General features: G+C 41.0%; 2 protein-coding genes across 7 annotated transcripts in view; one reads left to right on the top strand and one right to left on the bottom strand.

Moving 5' to 3' along the window:
• The window catches only part of TMEM69 (transmembrane protein 69), a 38,213-nt gene that overhangs the window by 9,617 nt on the left and 2,444 nt on the right, over positions 1-26,152 (bottom strand). The window contains exons 2-3 of one of the 4 annotated variants that reach the window (XR_013839879.1): positions 21,618-21,758; positions 18,882-18,976 (exon numbers count right to left, since the gene is read on the bottom strand). The gene's annotated coding sequence lies outside the window, so the exon portion shown is untranslated. Of the gene's footprint in view, positions 1-18,881; positions 18,977-19,790; positions 19,806-21,617; positions 21,762-26,152 lie in introns of those variants that run through there. The other 3 variants (XR_013839880.1, XM_079980542.1, XM_079980541.1) reach the window with 3 other exon arrangements.
• GPBP1L1 (GC-rich promoter binding protein 1 like 1) lies at positions 206-26,152 on the top strand. Of its 3 annotated transcripts, none has more exons than XM_079980416.1 (12): positions 206-347; positions 13,938-14,770; positions 16,262-16,377; positions 17,679-17,808; positions 18,758-19,038; positions 19,653-19,725; positions 20,828-21,021; positions 21,906-22,046; positions 22,223-22,381; positions 23,464-23,585; positions 24,904-25,006; positions 25,246-26,152. In XM_079980416.1, the coding sequence occupies exons 3-12, from the start codon at positions 16,318-16,320 to the stop codon at positions 25,393-25,395; spliced, it is 1,413 nt and encodes a 470-aa protein (XP_079836542.1). In that variant the 5' UTR covers positions 206-347; positions 13,938-14,770; positions 16,262-16,317; the 3' UTR covers positions 25,396-26,152. The 3 variants fall into 3 exon arrangements, with proteins under 3 accessions (XP_079836542.1, XP_079836541.1, XP_079836543.1); XM_079980415.1 differs by lacking the exon at positions 206-347 and adding an exon at positions 421-618; XM_079980417.1 differs by lacking the exon at positions 206-347 and adding an exon at positions 1,315-1,691.

Here is a 26,152-nt window from a genome sequence, read left to right as displayed (position 1 = left end):
TAAGAATGAAGAGACTTCAGAGCCATGGCTGGAGATAAGGGCGAAGGAGGAAGAAGTGAAGTCCATAATGTATTCGGGCAGCAGGACGTTAGCGTGCGGGGAAAGCGCACAGCATCACGGAAGTAGCTGTGAAAGGCTGGTTTGCCTGCAGCCTCCGATAACACAACCAGGAGGATACACGCTCACGCATGCGCAGAGCAGAAATGGAAGGCGCGCGAGAGCCCTGAGCAGCCTCTTTGGTGGGCGGCACGCGAAAGACTACTTCGCCTGGCTCGGACGAGCCAGAGCACGAGCGGCGGAAAGCGAGTGCGCGTGCGCCCCGGTCTTTTGGCACGGGCTGGGCCCAGGTGGGTGTGTTTCCCCCTCTTTCCCCCCCCTCTTCGCACGCGTGAGTAGCCCCGCCCCCTCCGGCCCCCGGCCGGGCTGGGCCGGGCAGCCATTTTGGGCAGAGCTTTGTTATGGTTCGGTGTGGGGAACTCAAGCGACACAGAGAGTGAGGCGGGAGGGGGCGAGTGGGGCCTGGTCCCGTAAGCACGGCCTTGTGTGGAGAGAAGGGAAGAGGAGCTGGACTTGAGGCGGCGCTGAGCGGCAGCCAGCGGCCTTTGGGGAGAGAGTAAGGTAGGGAGCGGGCAGGGGGAAGCCCAGAACAGGCGAGGGGGCGGGAGCATAAACAAGTGGAGGTTCTGTTGCAGGAAAGAGCCGAGGGGGCGGTGGAGGCCCTGCGGGGTCGCTTGGCGGCCGGGAGAGTTGCTCGGGGCAGTTGTTGGTTTGCGGAAGCGCTCGGGACGAGGGGCATCGCGGAGAGGTGTTTGGCAAGGGTTGGGGGGCAGGGAGGCGGCGATAGCTAATAAGAGGGTAATGGGGGGACCTGCTTGGAGGTGTCTGCGCGGGCAATTGGGGGGCAGGGGTGGAGACTGGAGGTGTGCGAGGAAGGATCAGCTGGAGTAAAGAGTGAATAGCGGAAGGAGGAGGCTACGGTAGGCCTCTGGAGTGCAAAGTTGAGCAGGAGGTGCGGAGTGGCCAGGGCAGGCAGTCGGTGGCATGTGATTTTCAGGGCAGGTGGGAGAGGGTTATTTTGTTTTGTTATTTGTTGGCATGGGGGTGAAATGGATTTGGGGTTCCAGCGTGGGTATAGGAAGGGAGGGAGAAGCTGATCAGAGCAGTTGTGAGACTAGGCTAAGGTAGGGGGCGGGTCTGAAGTGGGGTAGGCGGGGGGGGGCTGTCGAGTAGGGCACAGGATTTTATAAAGTGCGAGGAGTTATTCTTTAGAGGAAAGGGGGCAAATGCTGGCTTGTTGGACAACTTGTAGACAGCTTGTTGGACAACTCGAGACAGTAACGTGTGGTGGGTCAAAACTAGGAATATTTAAGTAAGAATGCTTGACTTGGCATAGTTTCCCTATGGAACTGTTTTCGTTTTCTTTTTCACACACACCCGCCCCAAACAACAACAGCGACTCTGTGTTCAGGAACAAATATACAAGTGTCAGGACTGGATAATTATATCTTGCCTTCAATGCAGACTGCCTTGTAAAATCTAGCACTGTTCTTGCTGAGCAGGCTGAGAAGGAGGGAGTTGACTTGTGGGTGTGTTTGTAGGGAGGTACAAATAGAGTATTTTGAATATTAAGGCAGAAGGAAGGCATACAGTATTATACTTGTGTAATACTTCTTTGCTGCATATGACTCAAGGTAAGGAGTAGTGTCAGATTCTGGCAGTTACTGGTAGATTTTTTTAATGCTTGAATGGAATGTGCACTTCATGTGTCTTTCCTGTTGGCTATATAACTCTAGATACTGCTTGAAATTATTTGGGTGTGTGGGGGTGTAAAAACATTTTCCTTTAAAATTTGGGTAGCTGAGTTAAAATATAAATGTTAAATAGAATCTAGTGCAAATGTGGAAGTTGTTGTGTGTCTTAAAAGGATAGTTGCTTTGACTGTTCTGCACCAACATTCCTTGGGAAATAGGACAATTTGTCTATATGCCTTCTATGTAGAAGATAGCCTGGAGGAAACTGAACAATTCTTAACTTTTAAAGAGAATGTACTAAACTAGTACTTCATCCCGATAACCTTAACAGTAAGAATTTGCATCTAGAGATCTATTAATAATACTTTAGTAACTTGTTTGACTTTTAGATGCAATAGAAAAAAAGAGTTCCAGTGACCAGTGTTTTCTTAGGGGTGGGAGAAGAGACCAGACTTATAAGTTCTACTTTTGTTTTGTTTTTTTGGAACCCCAAGATCCATCAACCAGAGTTGGGTGCAAAAGGCATACTTAAAATTAAAGAATCTGAGCCCAAGAATTTGTTTTTAGTACCAGACCTGAACTGAGCTGACAGTTCTTCCACACACATATCCACTCCTTGTTGCTCTATGCCACCCTATTTTCTTCATTTCAGCAATCTGATTTGTGTGTCTTGCTATTATTAAGCAATTGATAGTCAGAAATCATTGCCAACCTCCTGAAAATCACATAGATCTTCCATTAAATCCCCAATCTCTGCACCCCTGTCTTGGGTGATCATTGTCAGGGTAAGGATGAGAACTAAGTATATTATGAAAGGATAATAGAATTTTGCAATCATTTTGATAGGTACTTCATTTATATAAACTTGTACACACTTTTGCATGAGTCACATGTTGTTCTTTTTTAGATGTATCTCAAAGAGATTAGTGGGTTTGGGATTATTTGTATGTCAGCTAATACTTTTTAGTTGATTTACCATTTGCAATTCTCCCTTTCTGTACAACAACCATAAGTGAAATTTAACCTTACAGTCCAAATACTGAATGCTGCATTAACACTTCTGCTAATAGTAGTAGACAGATACGACTGTGGGTGGGGATTTTTTAATTAGATTTTGAGTTGTGTTGTCAAATTTCTGCTTCTGTTGTCATATACCCTACTGTAATGAGAAGTGGAAATAAGATTAGAAATTTTCTTAAATCCTGCAAAATATTAACATTGTTATGCTAAATGCTCTTCAAATATGTCCACCCAGTTAATAGTCTGCATTCCTATTCACACTAACTTCAAGCTGCATTAAGTGTAGTGGAACTTCTGAGCTAACTGGTTTATTGCACAGTTTTGTTTTAGATACCTGAGTTAAACTCAAGTGCTTTGTACATAGTGAAGCTTATACAGAAACTCGTTTGTCACTTAGGCATTCTGGTGCTTGCTAGTTTTTCTGCCTCTGTAAATTAAGAGAAGAGTGTAAGCCTCACCACTCTGGAAGACTTCATTGCTCCAGAAACTTTGCCCTAGTAATAAATTGTCAATATTTCTGTACACAAGAGTAGCAGTGCAAAAACATTTAGTATTAGAAGAAACAACAGAACTGGAATATAATTCCCAAAGAGGATAGGTTTCCATTTAAGTTTCTAGAATTTTGTTAATGTTTAAGGAAAGAGATGAGAATGGCTATGTTGCATTCAAAGCAAGTACTGAAAGAGAAGCCAGTATTGCCTCACCAGTTGATTTGCATGGTATTTGGTAGCCTTTACTGACTTATGGACAACTGTTAAGGGGGAAGGAATGACTATTGTGAAAGAAATATGTTAGTTCACTCTTTTGCTGCAACCTCTGTATTTTAGAAAGAACACTGTACTTTGAAAGATAAGAGGTTTTGATACTTCCCCTCTCTCCACTTCTCCTTTCCCTACTCCTTTAGCTGTAAAAATAGTTGAGTACTATATGGTAAAGTCAGGCTAGATTGAGACCAATGTAATGCATTTCTAGGGCACACATTTCTTCAAAAAGGTGATGAGACTGCCTAATTTTTATTCTCTTTCCAGGCTCCTAACATGTCTCCTACAGTAGGCTGCAGCATATTACTAATTTGTCATTAATAATGTTAAGCTCAGGTACTTGTAGCATAACCATATATCAGGGGTCGCCACCATTTTTGGACCTTTAGCTGTAAAAATAGTTGAGTACTATATGGTAAAGTCAGGCTAGATTGAGACCAATGTAATGCATTTCTAGGGCACACATTTCTTCAAAAAGGTGATGAGACTGCCTAATTTTTATTCTCTTTCCAGGCTCCTAACATGTCTCCTACAGTAGGCTGCAGCATATTACTAATTTGTCATTAATAATGTTAAGCTCAGGTACTTGTAGCATAACCATATATCAGGGGTCGCCAACATTTTTGGACCATTTTGAATGTTGAGAGAATGCTGATGGTGCCAGTTACAATATGACAGCCACGGGGGAATGGCATGGCACAAAATTAGAGAAAGTGAAGATACATTTTCTGCCCCTGAGCAACCTCATGCTTACCGTGGGAAATCAGCTGTGGAGGTACTAATGTCAAAGGCCATTGTTTTCCCCAATGGCAGTCCTAAACCAAAGCATAAACTGCCATCCTGTATCTAGAACATAAATAGAACAAGTCCTATTTAAAAATGGAGAAAGACTTCTGAAATAAACGTATGTACTGTGCATATGGGGCCTATCACATTTTTTGTAAAATGGTATAAATACGGCCTTGTAAATAGTTTCAAGTACCGTATTAGGTCAGAAGAAGAAATGCAAAAAAATTAAATTGTGATGGTCTTAAAATCTAAGCTTTCTTTTTGAAAGACTGTAATATGTTTGATTCATGGTGGAAAGAAAATTCTGTTCTAGATAATAAAGAGAAACTCTGTGAAGGGTGAATTCCACTATGTATTTAATCAAATACGGGATTCACTCATAGCACACTTAAAAAAAATATATTTTAAAAGTATGTAATAGATGCTACGAACAATTAATGCAGATCTTTCATTGGCTTAATTTCTGGAGTGTACACAGAAATTTTACAGCTGTGTGTGTTTGGAAATATGGAAAGTAGTAATTCAGGTTCAGGTGTAACTGAATTACAAACAAATTGTTAGGTGTGTAAAATGGCTGACTTGTCTTCAATTTGTCTGACATGACTTTTTAAAGAATATATTGAAACAGACCGCTTTCATTTTAGAACTATAATACATTATTTGTTTTAAAAGGGGGAGACTCAAGACCACTTATTTAACAATGTATGGTGTTTATACCCAAATAATTTCATCTCCAAAATAGCTATGTATTTGTACAGGCATTTAAACTTGCCCATACCAAAATTGGAGCTTACTTGCAGCCCATTATGGGTTGAATCCAGCAACCATTGGATAAATAGAATGACTTCTGCTCCTGCAGTGGAACGTCTCCTCCCCATGACCCCCAAATCTGAGGTAGTGGGTTGGGGAGGTGGGGGTGCATGGAGGGGGGAGGAGAAGTATATGAATGAAAGCCATTCCACTTGTGCAATGATCTTTTCAGATACAACCCAGAACATTTTAAAGCTTGGGAAGTTTTAAATAGTGCGGCAGTGGAACTGGTCACCTTAGACTTTGTTTATGGATAAATATATGTGTTGTGATGGTCATCACCATTTGATGTTGATAGACATCTGTATTAACCTGAGATACAAACAAGAGTCAGCATCCACACACAGCCATTTCACTCTTTCCTTCACCAGAGTGAAGCAGCCAGGAAGCTGTATCCAGACCAAGAGCCATAGTTATGGCTTTCAAACAAACCACAGTATGAAGCCATGGTGTTAAGGTGGTCACTGCATTAACCAATTCCAAGTGTGAATGTATCAAGAAGCTGTCAGCTGCAGCTTCCTGGCTTGCTCATTTGTGCAAAGGAAGAGGTGAAATGGTTGCATGTGAGTGCCTGAAACTTGTGTAAATCTTGATTTACTAAGCCAAGATTATCCTCTGAACATCACCCATGTATAAAGTATGCACAAATTAATATGGGTTCAGCAACCAATATGTTGACTTGGATGAAGCAACTCAGTGATCAAATTTCAGTTGAGCCATGGCTTATATGTGTGGCGTTATGGACGGCAAAAATAATAATAGTCTAGTAATGGCCCACTTCACAATGATATCAGTAGTGATGCCTCTCTTGTTTCAGTGTACAAAGGGTAAATTCTTCGTATGTTAACCTGTAGTTCTGATTTTCAACGGTTTCACAAAAGCTTTAGTAGATTAATGTGGGACATATTAAGCTACTAGTGAAATACTTGTTGTTTTGATGGACGTTATGTGTGTGTGTGTGTATAAACCCACATGTGTGGAGGTACCGTATACACTACACACTTTCCAGGGGCACCTGCGGTTTGTATATAGAAATACAACCTCTTGTGTGAATGGAAATATATGTTTTTTGTGGCCACAGTGTAGCTTACTGTACGAAGGTAACAGTGTTCGAAACTCCCATTGTTTTAGGCGCATTGTGCAACAGGAAATTTTATTAGTGTGAGCAGTTTCTGAGCTCTGGGCGCAGTACTACGCCTAAGATTTCAGATTAAAATTGCAGTGGAAGGAAGAGAGGACCTTTTCTGACTCCCCACTTCCAGCTACTCTGAAGACTGGAGAAGAGACCCTCTTAAGAATATTAAGAATAATCCTTAAGGGAAGGATTAGACCATGTGAAAAATGAGCATAATATTTTAGCTGCAGTTCACTCATTTTCAGCTTTGTATTCTTGTTACTTAAAAAGCATTCCGTTGTTGCACCCATAACCTAGGTTTAAGGTGCCATTTAGCTCCTAACTTTCAAATCTGTTTCTAACACTGGAAGGTAAGACTTGTATTTGATATTCTGTCCACTCTTGTACCTGGCCCTTTCTGCAGCCCTTTGGCTGAGACCTTTCTCACTCCCATTTAAAAGGTTAATACCAATACCAATAACACAAGCAAGATATGATTGCATAGCATTCTTGTTGGCAGTCTTGCTGCAATAGTCTAAGCTGCAGTTTCCAAAATGTCTTCAAAAACAACCCCTTGAAAAGCTCATTGCATTATTCCAGTCTAGAAATTAACCAGCCATGGCCAGGTTGTCTCTTGTCAAGAAAAGGTTGTAGTCAGCATATCAGGCATAGCTGATAAAATGCACTACATGCCACTGAAGCAATCACACGTTGAAATGGCAAAGTTGAATCCATAAGCACCCACAGGATGCACACCTGATCTTTCAGGGAGAGTGAAATCCTTTTCAGAACTGGTTGAACAGCACCTTCCTGGGCAGATGAACCGCCCACCAACAGCACTTCCATCTAGTTACAATTTATTGGTTCTCTGCCAAGTACCAAGACAGCAGTGCTTCATCAGGAATTGACAGAGCTGGGTGTCAAAAGCCCCATAACCCTTTATAGGACACAGGAGTTCCTCAGCAGATAAGTTGGTGCAGAATGGGTTCCCATAAAATAAAAATCTGAAAACCACTGGTGTAAATCATAAGCACTGCAGCAGTTGTCTGAACCACCTAAGAACATTCCGCCAAATCACCTTCTTCCATCTAATCAACCATATTCAAGGTTTCAGTGGAAGGAAATGAAGGTGGAAGAACCATCTCCAGTACACGGCTTCAAATTTCAGATTTAATGACAGTTACTTGATTTCAAGCTTTCTCGGAAGTAATACATGCAGATCCCATTATCTGAACATAATGCGTTCCTAGAAAATCACTCATTAGGCGAACAATCGCATAATGATCTGACGAATCCCATATTCCCATCCTAACATTTAGTTTGGCCTTCAGTCACTGCCTCTGCTCTGCAGGTTATATTAATCACGTACCTTTTGAAATTTTTATTGATCAGGGTTGACCATACCAGTTTGAATTTTGTCATCCTAAGGATGGAAGTTAGGGCTGTTGTTCGCTTTTGTAGAAGGTGAAAAGATGTGGTGTGAAATGTTTGTACTCTGTTCTACATGAGTTGGGCCAGACTGCTGTTGCTCCTTTTTTCTGTGCTTGAAAATAGACTAGGATTTAGACTGAAGCAGTGTTAGTTGATTATACTGGTTCATCATAAATACATTTTGCCATACTAAACTGAAAGATCAAATTCAAAATTGTTAATATATGAAGAAGTTTTCTTTGGTGTGGGAATAAGTTCAATCCTTCAAGTTCTGAGGGTCCAGATGCTAGTGCTGCTTGTGACCTATGGGCCAGTAAGTCTTAGTATGTGGCTGAACAGCACATCCAAGTGTTTTTGCCTACTAATAGTGTCTTCCAAAGTGTCTTCCAATACAGAATTCCATTGCTCAAAATGCATTTATATGGGAAAATGCAATGTAGCACTAACTAGCAAAGAATTACTGCACATGGCGTTGGAAGTTATGCAATCAAGAGATGTATGGAGCAAATTAGGTTTCGGAAGAAGTAGGATGAACTGTGTTTTTAATTGAGAACACAGTAACTAATCACGATTGGGTAGAATTAATGGAATCTGGATTGGTTTTTTTGCAGATTTCTGTTTAAGGTTAGATAGTAAATCCCATGTGAATCACTCAGTAATTTGTGTATACCTATACCTATAACAAGGGACGCGGGTGGCTCTGTGGTCTAAACCACAGAGCCTAGGGCTTGCCGATCAGAAGGTCAGCAGTTTGAATCCCCACGACGGGGTGAGCTCCCGTTGCTCGGTCCCTGCTCCTGCCAAGCTAGCAGTTCAAAAGCATGTCAAAGTGCAAGTAGATAAATAGGTACCGCTCCGGTGTGAAGGTAAATGGCATTTCCGTGCGCTGCTCTGGTTCGCCAGAAGTGGCTTAGTCATGCTGGCCACATGACCCTGAAAAACTGTCTGCGGACAAATACCGGCTCCCTCGGCCTAGAGCGAGATGAGCATGCAACCCCAGAGTCATCCACGACTGGACCTAACGGTCAGGGGTACCTTTACCTTTATACCTAACAAACATTGAGCTGTAACTGTATGCATCAGTGATTAGAAAGCTGAATGCATAAAACATGCAGTTTTCTAGAGTAAACTAGGCTCTTCTGCACACTCAGCTGTTTGCCGTATTGGTTTATTAGTTGCACTTAAGTCACAGTTTCCTTTGAAGCTGTGGTTTGACAAACCTTTGAAGCACTGAAGTAAGGCACTCGAGGAGGTAATGAGATGGATGCATTGTCATAGTGCTAACTTTCAGACTGATGAGTGATAGCTTATCTGTCAGATTGTTGAGAGGCTCCCTGGGACAGTAGGTTCCTTTGATTTAAACATTTACATACAAGGTTTTGACCACTATAATATGGATGTGGTACACAAACTTGCAATGTTATATATTTTTGAAGGGGGTATGATTTCATAGTGTTTCACTAGATATAAATTGCAAAGCTGCCAGACATGCAAATAGCCATTTTAAAACTCTTTAGAAAGGAACAGTACTAAAAACATTACAAGTAAGGGCTATTCTATGGAGATTACACTTAACTTTTTTTGTTCTCAGTTCTATTGGTTATTCAGTGTCTATGGTAACATCTGTTAGGTCTTTAATAAATGCACAGGTATTTGCAGATTTACATGTAACTGCATTGTGTTAATTTAACCCTTCTCTGTTTTGCTTCTCAGGTAAACCTCTAGTAAGCTGAGCAATAGCTTGGAACTTTTATCCCAAAATAGAACCCAGTTACAACTTTACTGAAAGGAAAATAATTTTAGTATTTGAGTTAATTGAATAACTTTTCCCCCCAAGAGTTGTAATGTTAAATTCCTGAATTATACTGTGTATTAACTTTCACTTTTAGTTTAGACAAGTATATTACGTCATTCATTCTCAATTGTTACTTGCTAGAAGGGTAAATACTAGTTATCCATGGATGAGCACCCAGCTGACACCATGCATCTGTTTCTGCTGGAGAGCTTTAGTGATAGATGCCACAGCACTGCAATGTGCTTTTCTATTAATAATACTGACATTTTTGAACAACTAAAATACAAGTACACACCCAGAAACACAATAATTGAACAATAGGACATAAACAACCTAACTTTAGGAATGGAAGCAAGAAAAAAGTACGGTATAATCGATCTAAAGATGTGTGATATACATTCTACTTGTCTTTGTTTTCCTTCAAAGGATCCTTACTTGTGAAGGAAAAGTTGAAGTTGGGATACAACCATATCTTGCTGCACTTAAGCTACACTCTGTATAGGAAAAAGAGGTGGGGGAGATGCTTATGTGTAACATAGATCAGGAGAAGATGACTAATCAGAATCTAGAAAAGGGTTCTGTATTTTTTTCAAACAATTTAAAAGTTTGCTGCGTCTTGTAGTTCACCCACTCCTTGCATACCAAATCCAACATTCCAATCCGGGCTTTCAGCTGGGTCCTAGTGCTTTCATGACTGAATGATTGTGAGGGTGGTACAGGTGGATGAGAGTGGGTAAGCCTCATTGCACGAGCAGAAACCCTTGTGTTGGCTCCTGCTGGCTAGCAGAAATAGCCCAACAGGTCTACTGTGAGTAAAATATAACTGAGTACTATGGGACGCAGGTGGCGCTGTGGGTTAAAGCCTCAGCGCCTAGGACTTGCCGATTGAAAGGTCGGCGGTTCGAATCCCTGCGGCGGGGTGCTCTCCCGCTGCTCGGTCCCAGCGCCTGCCAACCTAGCAGTTCGAAAGCACCTCCGGGTGCAAGTAGATAAATAGGGACCGCTTACCAGCGGGAAGGTAAACAGCGTTTCCGTGTGCAGCTCTGGCTCGCCAGATGCAGCTTTGTCACGCTGGCCACGTGACCCGGAAGTGTCTCCGGACAGCGCTGGCCCCTGGCCTCTTAAGTGAGATGGGCGCACAACCCCAGAGTCTGTCAAGACTGGCCCGTACGGGTAGGGGTACCTTTACCTTTTTACTATCCACAGGCTTTTGAGTATGCTAAAATCAAGTTACATTTTCAGTGCATTTTTTAATTAAAATTTAAACTGCATAAGGCAGGCATCCCCAAACTTGACCCTCCAGCTGTTTTGGGACTACAATTCCCATCATCCCTGACCACTGGTTCTGTTGGCTAAGGGTGATGGGAGTTGTAGTGCCAAAACAGCTGCAGCGCCAAGTTTGGGGATGCCTGGGATAAGGGAAGTGCTGCTGGCCTTATGTTCTTGCCTTGGTAAATGGCATACTTAATGGTATAGTTAATGATTTACTGTGAGCATAGCTTTCTGGGCTGTTACCATTTCCCTTCTAGGGCACAGTGGAAGCAAACTATGATCCCTGGCTTAGTATTGCATCTGAATTGGGAATTATTATTTATTTCACTTCCAAACAGACCATGGTTTGTGAATTATGCTTTGTTTCTACTTGTGCTAGCAGAGAGAACACAACAGCCCAGCAAAACATGTTCACAATAAAACATTAAGTATGCAGTGTAATGTGTGAAATAGTGTGTTGTCATGTCAAAAATATAAGTATTGTAATAAAAATCTGAAAAGCTTTGCATTTGTTTGGATATAACATCTAAATCACATTTAGTGTTTTGATTCCCTCTAACCCCATCATATATTTAAGTTCAAATACTCTTGGGAGCAGAATGGTGTGTAGATGGACTTTTGGTCTCATTCAGCGGGGTTCATCTTCTTAATTGTTATTATTTTTTGAGATACTTCATTAGGTAAAACTAACCCATCTTTTTTGTTTTGTTTACTTTAATAAGTCAGAAATGTTAAATTGGAATCTATTCAACTGAGGGCATCAGGATATGTTCCAGGAAATCAACATTTCTGGTTTGAGTTGAATCCTGAGAAGGCTTTTGTGTGTGTGTTAATGTCTCTTGCAAAATAATGTTGAATTCCCATCTAACAGATGTGGAGTTCAATTTCCAGGTTGTGAATGGATCATTAACCTCCCTTCCTGCCCCAATCAGTAAAAGAAAAGTTATCACTTCACTGGGGACTTGCATGAGGAGGTGTTGCTAGAGGACCAGTTCCTGGCCATGCTGGCTGCACTGATGGGAGTTGGAGTTCAGTAAAATCTGGAGAACCAGAGATTTCCCATTCCCAGCATAGTAATTATGGGGCCAGTATATTAAATCGGCGATTCTTTTAAAAATGATGTGCCAATCTTGACATGGAACTTTTTGAATCAGGGTAGAGCAGCTTTCCCTGACTTGGAGCCCCCTCCATCCCCAACTACAGCTTCAGCTAGCATAGCTAATGATTAGGGATGATGGCAATTGTAGTCCAAAATGTCATGAGAGCATCAGGCTGGAAAAGGGTGAACTAGGGAATATAAACTTACTACTTTGCCATGATTATAGCTCCACATTGAGCTATATGAGATCATAGAATCTTAGAGTTGGAAGGGATGCAAGGGTCATCTAGTCGAACCCCCTGCAATGCAGGAATCTCAGCTAAAGCACCCATGACAGGTGGCCATTCATTCAACCTCTGCTTAAAAACCTCCAAGGAAGGAGAGTCCACTACCTCTTGTGGGAGTCTGTTCCACTGCCGAACAGCTCTTACTATCAGAAAGTTTTTCCAAATGTTTAGTCGGAATCTCCTGACAACTTGAAGAAATTGGTTCAAGTCCTACCCTTCAGAGAGGGAGAAAATAAGCATGTTCCCTCTTCCATGTGACAGTCTTTAAGATACTTGAGGATGGTTTTCATATCTCCTCTCCTCTTTTCCAGGCTAAACATACCCAGCTCCTTCAAGTGCTCCTTGTAAGCCTTAGTTTCCAGACCCTTAATCATCTTGGTTGCCCTCTGCACATGTTCCAGCTTGTCAACTTCCTTCTTAAATTGTGGTGCCCAGAATTTGGACACAGTATTCCAGGTGTGGTCTGACCAAGGCAGAATAGAATGGTACTATTACTTCACTTGGACAATGTACTTCTGTTGATGCAGCCTAGAATAGTGTTAGCTGTTGACTCATGTTAAGCTTGTAGTCCACCAAGACCCCTAGATCCTTTTCACATTTACTGCTAGTAGTCCAGGTGTCCCCAATCCTATATCTGTGCATCTAGTTCTTCCTGCCTAAGTGCAGAACCTTAGATTTGTCCCTATTGAAATTCATTTTGTTTGCCTGGGCCCAGTTCTCCAGTCAAATATAACTTTACAGGAAGTATGTATCAAAGAGAAATTCAGGACTTAAAGAAATGAATGCTATGCAGAATACCTTAAATGCTGCTGTTCTGCAGTTTATTTTTGACCAGTTGGAAACCTTCCATAATTTACCTTTCGTGATTGTAGGCGTATAATTTCTGCCATGGTGATAAATCAACGGAACGTGGAATTTTTAAATTCTAAAATGCATAGCATCCTTAGTGATGTGCTAGTGTTCTGTGGTGTGTGTGTATGCGTCCAATTTCAAATAAGTCATAGTTTAGTAGTTGTTAGGGTTAATTAATTATAGACACTGTATTAGTGCGGGTTATTTTGATAGGTAATAAAATCTAAACCTTTCATAAGAGTTTTTCTGAGCTAGATTTACATATTCAGCATTGCATAGTATTGACTGTGCTCAGTCCTCTTTTGGTTGACTTTGGGGATTTTGCCCCCTTGTAAAGTGTTTTTTTATATATCTGCAAGCCTCAAGGTTCCCTCTGAGCAGGCAGACAACTTTCCTTTGGTTTCTTTCTGGCCCTTTTTGGGGGCTTTTGTCGGTATTCAGTGAATTTGCAATTAGAGAGTGTTATTTGTATCCTCTGTTGGTAGGGTAGTGCATGTTGGCAGACCTGTGTTTGAACATGGTGGCACCTGCAAAGTAGGTATGTCTGGAGTGTTGAGAGTTCAAATCCTTATTCATGAAGCTCACAAGGTAGCTTTGATGGTGGTAATAATAATAATGATGATGGTGATGATCATGATAATTTGTACCCCGCCTATCTGACTGGGTTGCCCTAGCCACTGTGGGTGGTAAAGTCTTTCAGCCTAACCTACTTCATGAAGCTATTTTATGAAGACAAAATAAGGTAATACATGGACAGATGGGGTACAAATAGGATAACTTTCAAGTTAAAAATGCTGAAATAGGGTGTTGATTGAAAATAATCACAGGTAACTTAAAAACTGGCTTGCTTCATGATTTCAGTAGAAACTGAAGAAGACGTGGAAAACTTATATGTTATTGAGCTTTTAGATCCTTTTTGCTTCACTTACTGATAGGTAATACTGTCTTTCTTTCAGAGAATACTTCGTGAATTCTACACTTTTCAGAAGATCGTCACCCAAATTCATTATAATACACCAACTTTCTCTTTTTTAAAGCAACAACTCAACTAAATTAGTTCAGGGAGAGATTATTTTCTGGCTTAGCCCCTTTTAGCTTTAATTGAATGCATTCATAGCAACAATAGGACAGAAATCATTGTGAATCTTACCTCTTCATCAAGTTGCTTTTAGTTCCTCCGCAAGGAAATTTAAGTTACGTTATGTGAAAATCCTTTCAAGATACAGTTTTAAGAATGCTAACAACTTTTTAAGCAACTGTATAAGTGGTGAAGATGAGTCTTGCATTTTAGAACTTCTACAAATATAAGTTTTAACACACATTTTCAGAATTTGCAAGATACTTCATGGTCCTGCCACCCACCTCCCCGCCCCCATTCCAAATCAAGTTGTTGCAGAAGATGAACAGAGTGGATTTGTGGAGTTCACCATTAATCATGGTGTCTTTCTGAATGCTGTGCATATCTGATAAGTACTGTTGTAATGTAAAAGCTGAGTTGCATAGCATTGTAACAACAACAGCAAAATTAATGAGGTGAATGTAGTTGTGGCTTTTCAAAAATGCACACTCCCTTTTAGGTATTTTTTTCTCATATAAGTGCAGAGAGCAATTAAGATGAGCAGCTAGAGGGGTGAGGGGTGCAGTCGGCACGAAGTGCGGCTTCTCGTGCTTCCTTTGGGACTCACCCTTGCCACAAAGCTGGCATAGGTGCACCCTGGAGAAGGAAGAAATCTGGAGAGCCAAGAGAAGTGCTAAAAGTGAGAGTGGTGGACTGCAGAGGCCGGACTAGGTAAGTCATTGTGGGACTTCTTTTGTTTATAGCTATATGAAAATACACAATCTTTGCGCCTTCATTTCCATCTGTTTGTGATATTTCACAACAGGCATGTTCAAATGATCATATCTTGATTTAATAAGAAGAAATAAGAAGTCTTGTGCACCCACATGCAGCTGCTCCTTTCCTGTCTTTGCATGAGGTGGCAAAGAACAGGGAAGTCTTTAATTAAAAATAATATCCTGTTTAGTAGCTTTGGAACTCACCAGTATTTGAAGCCATGGCTTGAGGTTGCCTTCAGATGGTGTCTAGAAGCATAGAATTGTAAGTTGGAAGGGGCCCAAGAGTCATCAGGTTCAACCCCCTACAATGCAGGAATCTTAACTAAAGCATGACAGAAGACCATCCAACCTCTGCTTAAAAACCTCCAATGAAGTAGAATGCACCACCTTACAAGAGAGTCTTTTCCACTGTTGAACAGCCCTACTGTCGGAAAGTTCTTCCTGATGTTTAGTCAGTATCACCTTTCTTGTAACTTGAATACTTTGGTTTGGGTCCTAGCCTCTGGGACAGGAGAAAACAAGCTTGCTGCATCCTCCACGTGACAGTCCTTTAGATCAGTGTTTCCCAACCTTGGGTCTCCAGCTGCTGTTGGACTACAATTTCCATCATCCCTGACCATTGGTCTTGCTAGCAAGGGATGGTGGGAGTTGTAGTCCAAAAACAGCTGGAGACCCAAGGTTGGGAAACACTGCTTTAGATAACTGAAGAAGTTTGAAGAGTTTCCCAGTTCAAACAAAATGGGAAATGGGATATTGTTGACTGTGGATTTCTTGTTATGTGCTCATGGAAAAGCCATGATACCGTTCAAACATGCTTATTGTGAAAGATTTATAGCAGGGGTCAGCAAACTTTTTCAACAGGAGGCCAGTCCACTGTCCCTCAGACTTTGTGGGGGGCCGGACTATATTTTTTTTGGGAGGGGGGGATGAATGAATTCCTATGCCCCACGAATAACCCAGAGATGCATTTTAAATAAAAGAACACATTCTATGCTTGTAAAAACATGCTGATTCCTGGACCATCCATGGACCGGATTTAGAAGGCAATTGGGCCAGATCCAGCCCCCGGGATTTAGTTTGCCTACCCATGATTTATAGTGTACAGAGGGAGACCTGAGTGAATTCTAATATGCTGGAGGGGAAATTAATACTGAATTCCTCATCAACTTTTTCTAGTTCCCTGCAGAAACTATAAAGGTTGATGGAGCTCAGTTTCTAGGTTTATTGGTTTGAATTGAGCATGGAGCGTGGAAATCAACAGGAGCCATTGAACTACAGTAGTTCAGAATGGATCTATATCAAGTTGTATATCCTTCAGTTAGCTCTTGGAAAGATACTGAGTTGCTGTCCAAGCTGTTGGGGGCAGGCCCAGTCCTGTCTTTGCTGTGTTGTCTTTGCTCTGGGAAGGGCTGACAGTGGATATGTGTTGTTCATCTTGTCTTAGATCCTGGCCATGAGGTTTGATGCCTCGCTTTATTGAAGGAGAGACACTGGACCTAAATGGCGCAGCATGACTTTGTTCCTGCCTGGCTTAACTTCTCTACACCGCAGTCTGCTAAGGTAAACAACTGAATCTTGGATCAAACTCTTCAATAACATTTAGACAAGTTATGACTAGGTTGCCTATTTGATTATGAAATGCATACACGGTTTTGTAAAATAGTAAGTTATATTGGCCATATTGAGCCCACATTAAAAGTGCATCAACAATAAAATGGTAGGACATTGCTACCAGAGTTGATAGCCCATTTGTCAAACTAATGCTTGCATTAAAAAAACTAACATACAAATTGCATTTTTGGACAATTTGTCACTAATGGTGTGTTGTCATGACATGGAAAAAGCTGCAAAACTTAAATGTAACCAGTGCCCTCTTCAAACTGTTTTTTGCTTCATTGGGAAGGGTTGGTTTAAACACTTGTGTTTTGCGTGGCTGCAATGTAGCCTATTCTAGTTACATTAATTGATCCATGCACTTTTGCCTCTGGCCCCACCCACCACTGGCATGCATCCCCTGGAAGGTTCCCAGGGAATGTAGACCTCGGGTTGAAAATGGTTCTCAACCCCTGGTTTGGAACAGCCAGTCTCTCAAAGTCATGCACAGAGAAAATCCAAACATTTACCATTACAGTAACACACAAAATATGCGGGCAAAATATGTGCCCTGAGGGACAAAGTGGATGTTCTGGGAACAACAAATGCTACAATATGACTGAAGCTAAGCTGGTGTTGTCCTGGAAGCCAGGCTACTGGGAGCCCCTTGTAAGAGTATATATATAATTTGGATAGGGTTGTCTTTACCCTTAAGATTCAAATGTGCAGCATGGGGGTGTGGCATTGCTCCTGTGTGCCCAGTAGCAGCTATAGCCAGAAGTGCTTTTTGCTAGTTTTGATAGGTGCACCAGCAGTTCCCATTCCTGGTTAGGACAGACCTGGTAGCAATAATTAATGACAATATCCAGATTGGATTATCATAATGCATAGAACTATTATAATGCACTCAATGTACACTTTCAGTGGCTTCTTATAAATGAAGAATCTAAATGCCATTTTCCAACATAGGTCCTAAACTGTTTGACAGTTGATCAATCTGTTATCCTGAAATAATAGCAAGATAACTTGCTGTCACAGTGTATTTAAAAGGCGTCAAGGAAGGAACAGATTCTACACAATTGCAAATGTGTGGCTGAAGCTGGTACATATATACCAAATATAGCTTTGTTGGTTGTTTCTGGTGGTCACTGGAATATCACTTTTGAACAAAGTAGGAAACAGTCTGTTGATAAACTCCTGAAAACTCATGCAGAGCTCATAATTCCAGAGCCTTTGCATGTTTTGATTATTATTTTTTTCCTTAATAGGCCTCTGGAACCACTCTTGAGAAGCACGGAGAGCATCTTCCTCGGGGAGAGGGCCGCTTTGGAGTAAGCCGGAGACGCCACAACTCTTCTGATGGCTTTTTTAATAATGGTCCCCTCAGAACTGCAGGAGGTATATAAAAGGGCTCATACTAGAACTTGTACACACTGGTCTTAGGTTTTATTACTCAGGTGCTGCAAACATTTAAATGCTTGAAAAACCTGATTATTTGAGATAAAAGTGTGGAGGTTTTCAACTTACCCAGGGCTTTGTAACAATTGTTTCCTATGAGAGAGTAAACTGTGAGCACCCCGCCTTATAAAAAGTAGGTGGTATTCTGATTTTTCATGATGTGCTAGGAGTCTGTTGGCATACTTAAGCAAACATCAAGAAGACAGCTGTGATAGAAGACTATAATGTCATTGCTTGTATGGTAGAATGGTTAGGGTATATTGTTCACTTGGGCTTCACAATAAAGGCTGTAATCCCAAAATCTGGTTGGAGTAGTAAGGTTGATATTCTGAACTGACATAGAGCAGGGATGGGGAAGTTTTCCCCCAAGTGGGCCAAATCTGTTTCTGCCCTACACTTTGCAGGCCAAATTTGGGCAGGGTCTCCCACCTGTCAATCACAATGAGGTGATGTGCCTCTATGAAAGAGTACTCCCAGTATGCCTTCAAAGAGGTTTGCTCCAGGTTTGCTATGGTGTTTGCACTGAATGCCCTGCTAAAGTGAAGAATTTTCCCTCCTTTTGAGCATTTGTTTCCATAAAAATCAACTGATGGATGGTTAGAGTGTGCCCTGCTTCAGCAAGGGAACAATGATGAGCTTGCTTCCAATTGTTCCTTTGAAGCCACTTCAATAGCTGCATATGGCATTGGGGGGAGGGGAATAGATAGGTGTGATTTGCCAGAAGTAGCTGGGGTGCATTGTAGGTCCAAATTGGTTCCTGCACCAGAGGTTCCCAACCCCTGACAAAGTGCATTGTTGCTGCATGCTGGCTTCATTAGAGATCTGTACTATGGCAGATATTTTAGGTATTGACTATTTTTATTCATACAACAATCTTCCTCTCATGCAGACTGCTGGCATCAGCCTTCCCTGCACCGTCATGATTCTGTGGACTCTGGTGCTTCTAAAGGAGTTCATGTTGGGCTAGCTGGCAATCAGCCTGGCTGGTATGGTTCTTCACGAGGCCATGATGGCATGAATCAAAGAGGAGGAGGAGGAACTGGATCCCATCGCCACTGGAATGGCAATTTCCACTCCCGAAAGGGTTCAGCCTTTCAGGAAAAGCCACCTGCTGAGACGAGGGAGGAAAAGGAAGAAAAGGAGAAACTGCAATTTGAGGAGGAAGACTTTGTAAGTGTACAGTACTGTGTTTTCAACAAGGTTTCCTGCTGATTTTTCACAAGCACTGATTTCTTCTATGCTTTCATGCATCTCTGTGTTTCCCCAAACTGCATAATGTGTGAAGGCTCTGCCCCCAGAGATGTATCCAGAACATGTGTCCACTTACATGTTCAAAGGAAAACTCCTTTCTTTGGATATAGATGGGAAGTTCCTACCACGGGCCAGTTGGGCAACCAGTATCATTTTAGTTTCTTCCTCCTTCAAATTCACAGCTTTCCCTAATGCTAGATGCTAATCAGGCATACTGATTATTCCATGTTTAGACTATATAAAAAAATTAAATCTTCTTTTCATGCAGTACATCTGCTTCACTTAAACCTATTTGTATCTCCAACCTAGTTCTTTAATAACTTGCTATTTGCTTGCACTGGTTTGCAGAGTAATTAAGTACAACAGCAAAGGAACATTGTCAAGATGTTGGTATGTAAATTGTGAGAGAATAATGTTGAATTTAAATACAATTATTAAGTTTTTAAAACTTAGTCCTAACTAAGTAACTTGAAAATGGAGTTAATAAAATTTTGTATCATAGTAAGACATACGTTTTTCTTTTTGTTTTCTAGCCATCATTGAATCCAGAAGCTGGAAAACAGAACAGCCAGAGTAAACCAGTTGGGACTCCATCTGGTGTTTGGGGTAGGTATTGAGGCATCATCGAACAGCCACCTTCTTAGTAAAAGATATAAATTGTCTTTCCATTTTCAATCCCAAGAATTCTGAAGCAGATTGAGCTGAATCTTAGAATTTTCAAAGATGCCTTGGATATTTAGTGGTAGAGTCCTTGGGTCTCACCAAGAAATGCCTGTGTTCTCTTCTCTTCTTCCCCCACCCCCATCATATTTGACATTCAGCATCCTAGACATTTAAATTCTGCCCATTCAGTATCTAGAGCACTTCTCCAGTTCTTTCCAGCAATGTGGAAAGTGCTGTGTTTCCCATCCCTCATTCAAACCACCAGACACATGGCACAAGCAAGAGTGGTGCTTGAGCCCTGAGCCTTAAGAAGTCACATAGTAAAGGAAGGACTTGATTCAATGAGTTATGGATCCTTTTTAATGCCCAAAGCAGCCCATGTTATCTACTAACCATTAATCACACATCTACGGTACCAATGTTCAGCCATGTAACATCCAAAGTAGTCCTTAAGATTGTTAGGCCCTATGCATACCGCTGGTTACAGACATATAGCCAGAATGGAACATACTAATTGAAAATCAAGACTTTTTGTGAGAGGCCTAAGATAAGCATAGCTATTTGCATCTTAGTGCTCATCTAAACTATATTGGGCCTAAAGATGAGCTTGTAACAATATGCACAACTGATTCCTACTGGTCCAGGTTTGTTCCCTCCAAAGACGCTCATGGAAGAATAGTGAATATAACTTGTTTCATCAGATTGCAATTATATAAAGCGCTGTCCTTTAGAATTGGGCTTTATTTGAACTGAATATCCATTTTGGTTGAAAACCTAAAATAAATCTATTTGTTAACTACATTTCCAGACTAGTCCTTCTCAGATCCTGTCCTATATGATGAGCTGTCACCAAATATTTCCTGTTTGAGCAGGTGCTACAATAACTGGGCTGAGAAAAGAGTGAACTTGTAACTCTTGAAGACTATGTTTCTGCCTTCCTGTAACAAGTAGTGTCTATAAAACCATCCATTCCCATTTGAACTAGGGATGAACTGCATTTTTAATGGAAATTTGGTGTGTTTCTCTTCCCCACCCCTTTTACTAGAAAACCCTCCTAGTGCCAAGCAACCTACCAAGATGCTGGTCATCAAAAAGGTTTCAAAAGAAGATCCTGCTGCTGCCTTCTCAGCTGCATTTACGTCACCAGGGCCTCAGCTTTCAAATGGCAACAAGGCAACTACCATTGTCCCAAGTGTCTACAAAAATCTGGTTCCCAAGCCTGCAACACCCCCTTCCAAGGTATGCATAGGTTCACTCAGATAAAAGGTAAAGGTACCACTGCAGGTGAAGTTTTAACGTTCTGTTGACTAACCTAAAGGAAATATTAAATTGTGCTGTACTAAACCTATACAATACCATTAGAATGTAAATGGAAAGAAGGGGTTCATGTTGAAGGTTAAAAGTTTTTTTAAAAAACTGGTTATCTTGAGTTGGTGTTCTATATGCACTTCCCTTCTTTTCTCTTTTCTCCCCGCTCCCCAGTGTGAGGGTGTGCCCTCTCTCCTTTGCTGAGAAGGGCTGCATTATGACAACCAGTAGACACAGGAACATTTGGTATTAAGCTCTCAACAGTCTCTATTTACTTGTGACTTAGGGACATGTGCCAGGTTCCCTCGTTACTCCAGTTCTGCATGCTTTCTCCCCAGCTGTTCCTGGCTTCTACTTTTGTATTCCCTGTCTTCAACTCTTAATGCTTCCTCTCCAGTTTAAATGTTTTACACAGGGTGTTACCATATAATCACCATGCACAACATGTGTCTTGTAGGATAAATGCAGCCCTCTCTATTTGCACACATTCAGGGGAATTCTAATTGCCCACTGTTGCACCTTCTCACCTCTTTGTAGGAATAAGCAAGGCCTGCCAAAGCCCGTCACAAGTAGAAATGGGGATGGGAAACTTTCTACATTACTCCGACCACTTTCTTTTCCTTTTCTTTTCCTGGATCCGTGATGGGGCTGGTGCCAGTTTTTTCAGCCTGCTGACAAAAATGTAAATAGTAATCAAGGTGACTGTCTAGTTTTAAGCAAGATAAAAAATTGAGTTACTAGATTAATTATAGATGTTGTTTTTATGCAGTTTCTTGCTCCCTAATGTTACTGTATTTGTTCTCTTCACATGGTAGCCAAGCCAATGGAAAGCTAACAGAAGTGAACATAAACCAGGCTCGCTCTCCTCCAGCCGTGATTCTGCTTTTACAAGTCCAGTGTCTGTAACCAAACCTGCTGTACTGGCCAGTGGCTCTGTTCTCACCTCTTCCAAAGAGGTAAGCTTGAAAGGTTGTATTTAAAAACTGGATTTGAAAGTATTTGAACATCAGTGAAGATATACTTATGATCACCCAGCTTAAATGACACAAATAGAAATGAGGTAGGGAGGACAGGATCCCTCTGGTAAAAAGTAAACTCTGGAAGATTTGCAGCACTTTTATTCTCTCTACAGAGTCCTTCCAGCATCACCCCTCCCATTGAAATAAACTCCTCTCGCTTGACAAAGCTGATGCGCCGCACCACAGATAAGAAGAGTGAGTTCTTGAAGGCCTTGAAGGATGACCGGAATGGGGAGTTGCCAGAGCGCCATGAGAGCAACAAATTGGAGGATGTAAGGGTGCAGCTCCCGTTTTTCTTTCTAGAGTATTAAAATGATAGGGATTTTTGAATGTGAAATGAAATGCTGTGTTAAAGGTATGGCAGAACTGGTATTTTCCAAGTGTTTGACTTGTCTGGTAATCAGCTACTTTTTATGGGAATTTGAATTTTGGTTCTGTTCTTTGACTTGTGCAGATAGGTGATAAATGATAGTTAAAGGAGTGAGTTTTCGCATAAACAAAATGTGTGTCCTCTTCATGCACAGTATGTCCACTTAACGAATAAGCCCTGCAGAAATTCATTTTTTAATCTATATGTACTAGTTTTTTCAACAAATAAAACAAAGCTGTATTTAATTTTTAGAAATGTAAAGTGCATAACACAAAACAGTATAGACATTTTCATTCCCCCACTCCCCAAATAATTGTGCTGGACTAGCACATTAAGGTAATTGAAAGCTTTTAAAGTCTTTTTACTTTTGGGAAATAAAGGGTGATAGAGGTATTAAAGAGTACTGGCTACTGACCTTGGAAGCAAAAGACCCTTATTGGTTACAATAAGGTTACAACTAAGCATTTTGTCAGATGTCTGTGGGACCAGATCCGATGTGTGCAGAATACATGGTTAAGTTATTTGTTGGGAACCCATTCACAATCCTTTATTGTAGGATTCATCAATGCTCGAAAATTGCACACATAGCACCGTTGCACATGTGTTTTTACTTTGCTGGATTGTGTTCTTACTAGTAGGACTTGCTTAACATTCTAGAAACTACAGGTTCTAGATAGAAGGATCTTGAAAAAAAGAATATTTTTACAATGTAATTTGTTAGTATTAATTATGGTCAGGAAGGCAGGGTATATATTGATTATTTTCCCAAAAGTAAACTCCTTACAGAGCAATTTGTGCATGTTTTGAAGTCTTGCTGGGCTTATTCCATAGAAAGTGTGGTTTTGATTGGATAGATAGCAGTACAAGAGTGGTTGTTTGATACTATGATCTAAAAGCCTAGGTAGGCCTTGCATGATATACAAGGCCTACCTAGCTCAGCAGCCTTCACCAGGCAATTTGACTTATTTTTTTCTCCCTTGCCAGATGGAGGATGGCAGCACACCAGAACCAAAGGAAAACTGGGAAGAGAATTGTCACCAGAATGGTCTTTCTCTGCCTTTAGAAGAAGGGGAGAACCTTTCTCACTCATTAGAAGCAGAACACAGGTGAGAGGGAAGACAGACTGCTAAGGAAAATCTTTTTCTACCAGCGTTGTAGATAAATTAGTGGAATAAGAGTCAGAAGTAAAAGTAGAACCTGAAACTTCTTAAACTTCTATCACCAACCACATGATATTGTCAGTTTTTGCTTCTATTGTTTGATCATGCTGTTCTTGCAGCGTAGTGTGCTGTCCTGCAGTGGGTGCTCATATACTGGGAGGGTCTTTGCACAGAGGCATATTATTTCAAAGGTGATGGCAAGGGTGTAACTCCCTAACAGCTATCTATCACACATAAGACCAGAATGTTTTTGTGGAATAAATCATTAAGTCTTCTGACACTACCCCAGCTGTTTGAGCACAACAGTAGATACTTAATGTCACGGCTAGATCAGGCCTGCATAAACCTGAACCCAGTAATTGCTCAACCTCTGATGCTACAGTGCTGCTTCCTCAGAGCAGGCATAGGAGTAATGGCTCCTTATCTGTTAGGGATGCTTTAGTTGTGATTCCTGCATTGCAGGGAGTTGGACTAGATAACCCTTGGGATAGCTTCCAACTCTACAGTTCTATGATTCATAACAGGAGTAGGGAGCAAGGTATATTTGCCATCATTTGTCACAGAGTCCCTGTTGACAGTGATGTTGCTGCCACAAGGTAGAGTGAGTTGGGGAAGAGACATTTTCTCCCATTTGCTCTGGAAGAGGCAGATGACACAATTATTTTCCCCATTATTTATCACCCCTCAGATTTTGACATGCTGACAAGCACCTAATACATGCATGTCAGCATGCATACACAAAAAACTATTCCTCAAGAATAGTTGCTTTCTTACTAATGAATAAAGAACGCAAGAGGTGTATTCTACTCAGTTATAACCTGAGAGGGAGAAGGGGGCAACCCCATCCACTTGGCTTCTAGCTCTAGCCATCACTGGTCCAGTTCTTTCTCACATTAACCCTCAGGAGTGGGCCTGTCACAAAAAAGCTCCCGATTCCTGCCATATTCCTTTTTCATTCCCCAGTCCCTCATAACCACATCATTTACTTTCATTACCTAGGTCCTTCTTCATAAAGTCACCCTATGTTCCTTTGCAGCTGAAGAATACTTGTTAAATAATTGTTAACAATTATTTAACATTATTTAACAAGCATTGTTAACAATGCTTGTTAAATAGAACTTAACTAATTCATGTAAAAACCAGTGGTGAGTATCTATAGAAAACGTGTCAATTTTGTATGCATTGTGATGTGGGGGTGGGTCTTTCTTCCATTGTTAATCCAACCTCTCTTTCTCAACCCACCCCATCTCCTTTAAATTGCTAGGTTATTGAAAGCAATGGGGTGGCAAGAATACCCTGAAAATGATGAGAATTGCCTTCCCCTCACAGAGGATGAGCTCAAAGAGTTCCAAATAAAGTCAGAGCAGGTATGTTTAGCTTTTGTGTTTAATATTATTATCAGTCTTTTAGCATTGCTCATTTCCTAGTTTTATTTCATAAAACCTGTGAGATGACTGCAAAAGCGTCTACTCAGTTATTTTTTTGCATGTTGACAAGCCTATATAGACTTTGTTTTATATGTACATAGTATTAGAGTGTACTCTGCTTTGAGCTCTGAATGGAAAAGGGAAACAAATATGAATTCATTTTCCTTTCTTTCCTGCAGCTAAGAAGAAACGGCTTTAGGAAGAATGGATTTCTTCAAGGCCGTGGCAACAGTCAACTATTCTCCCACTGGAGAAGCACTTTTAAGACAGAGTTTGAGGAGTCGGATACAGAAACAAGTAGCAGTGAAACTTCAGACGATGATGCCTGAAAATAGGCACAAAAAACCCACAGTACAAAACAACCCAGCAAACTCAGTTTGTAGTTCAGCACATAAATGTTTGGGGTTCAAATGAAGCAGAGTTTATTCTGTCTCAAGTCTGTTCAGTTTCTTTTTATTGTTGAAAACTTCATGCACAAGGGAAAGAATTATATCCCAAAGAAGAAAGCTATTGGCTTATTTTTGGTTTTGCCCTTCTATGCTTCATAGAGAACAGTCCATGCAGATGGGTGACTCATGGCCTTCTGGTGCAAGGCATAGTTTCAGTCTCATCAGCAGCAGGATGTAAGGGACTGAGTTGGGCAGCCACATGCTTCTCATACTGCCGTCCACATAGCAAAATGCTGTGCGGCAATAATGTGCTAAAACAATCATTGTCAATGACAAAATGGCTATGGAAGTTCTAATTGTGTTAAATTAATGCTAATAACATGGAACTTTTTTATTTTGTTTTTTGGCGGCTCGGGGAGCTTCATCACTTAACCAGGCGTGTTTGGGTTTTTTTCTTTTTTGGGGGTACAGCTGTAAAATATTTGGATATAGGAATTGTTTGTGTTCTTGCAACCTTGATATTCAGGGTGGATTGTAAAATATAAATTTTTTGTGGGACTTCAAAGATTAAGATTATTTTGATAACATTATTTACAGATTTAAAAAAGTGACTATCACATTGAGTCTGTATGAGGGGGAAAACTACTGCAACAAAAGATAACTAACTTGGAATAAATATTTTGCATCAGTTTGCCAA

This window comes from Podarcis cretensis, assembly GCF_951804945.1.
Source record: "Podarcis cretensis genome assembly, chromosome: 6".
Taxonomy (NCBI): Eukaryota; Metazoa; Chordata; class Lepidosauria; order Squamata; family Lacertidae; genus Podarcis; species Podarcis cretensis.
This window is presented reverse-complemented; position numbering and strand designations above follow the sequence as displayed.

Coding starts and splice junctions, on each gene's coding strand:
- GPBP1L1 (XM_079980416.1), top strand. CDS start 16,318: ATGGCGCAGCATGACTTTGTTCCTGCCTGGCTTAACTTCTCTACACCG. Junction 21,022..21,905: donor CTGCAACACCCCCTTCCAAG/GTATGCATAGGT, acceptor TTCACATGGTAG/CCAAGCCAATGGAAAGCTAA. Junction 25,007..25,245: donor TCCAAATAAAGTCAGAGCAG/GTATGTTTAGCT, acceptor TCTTTCCTGCAG/CTAAGAAGAAACGGCTTTAG.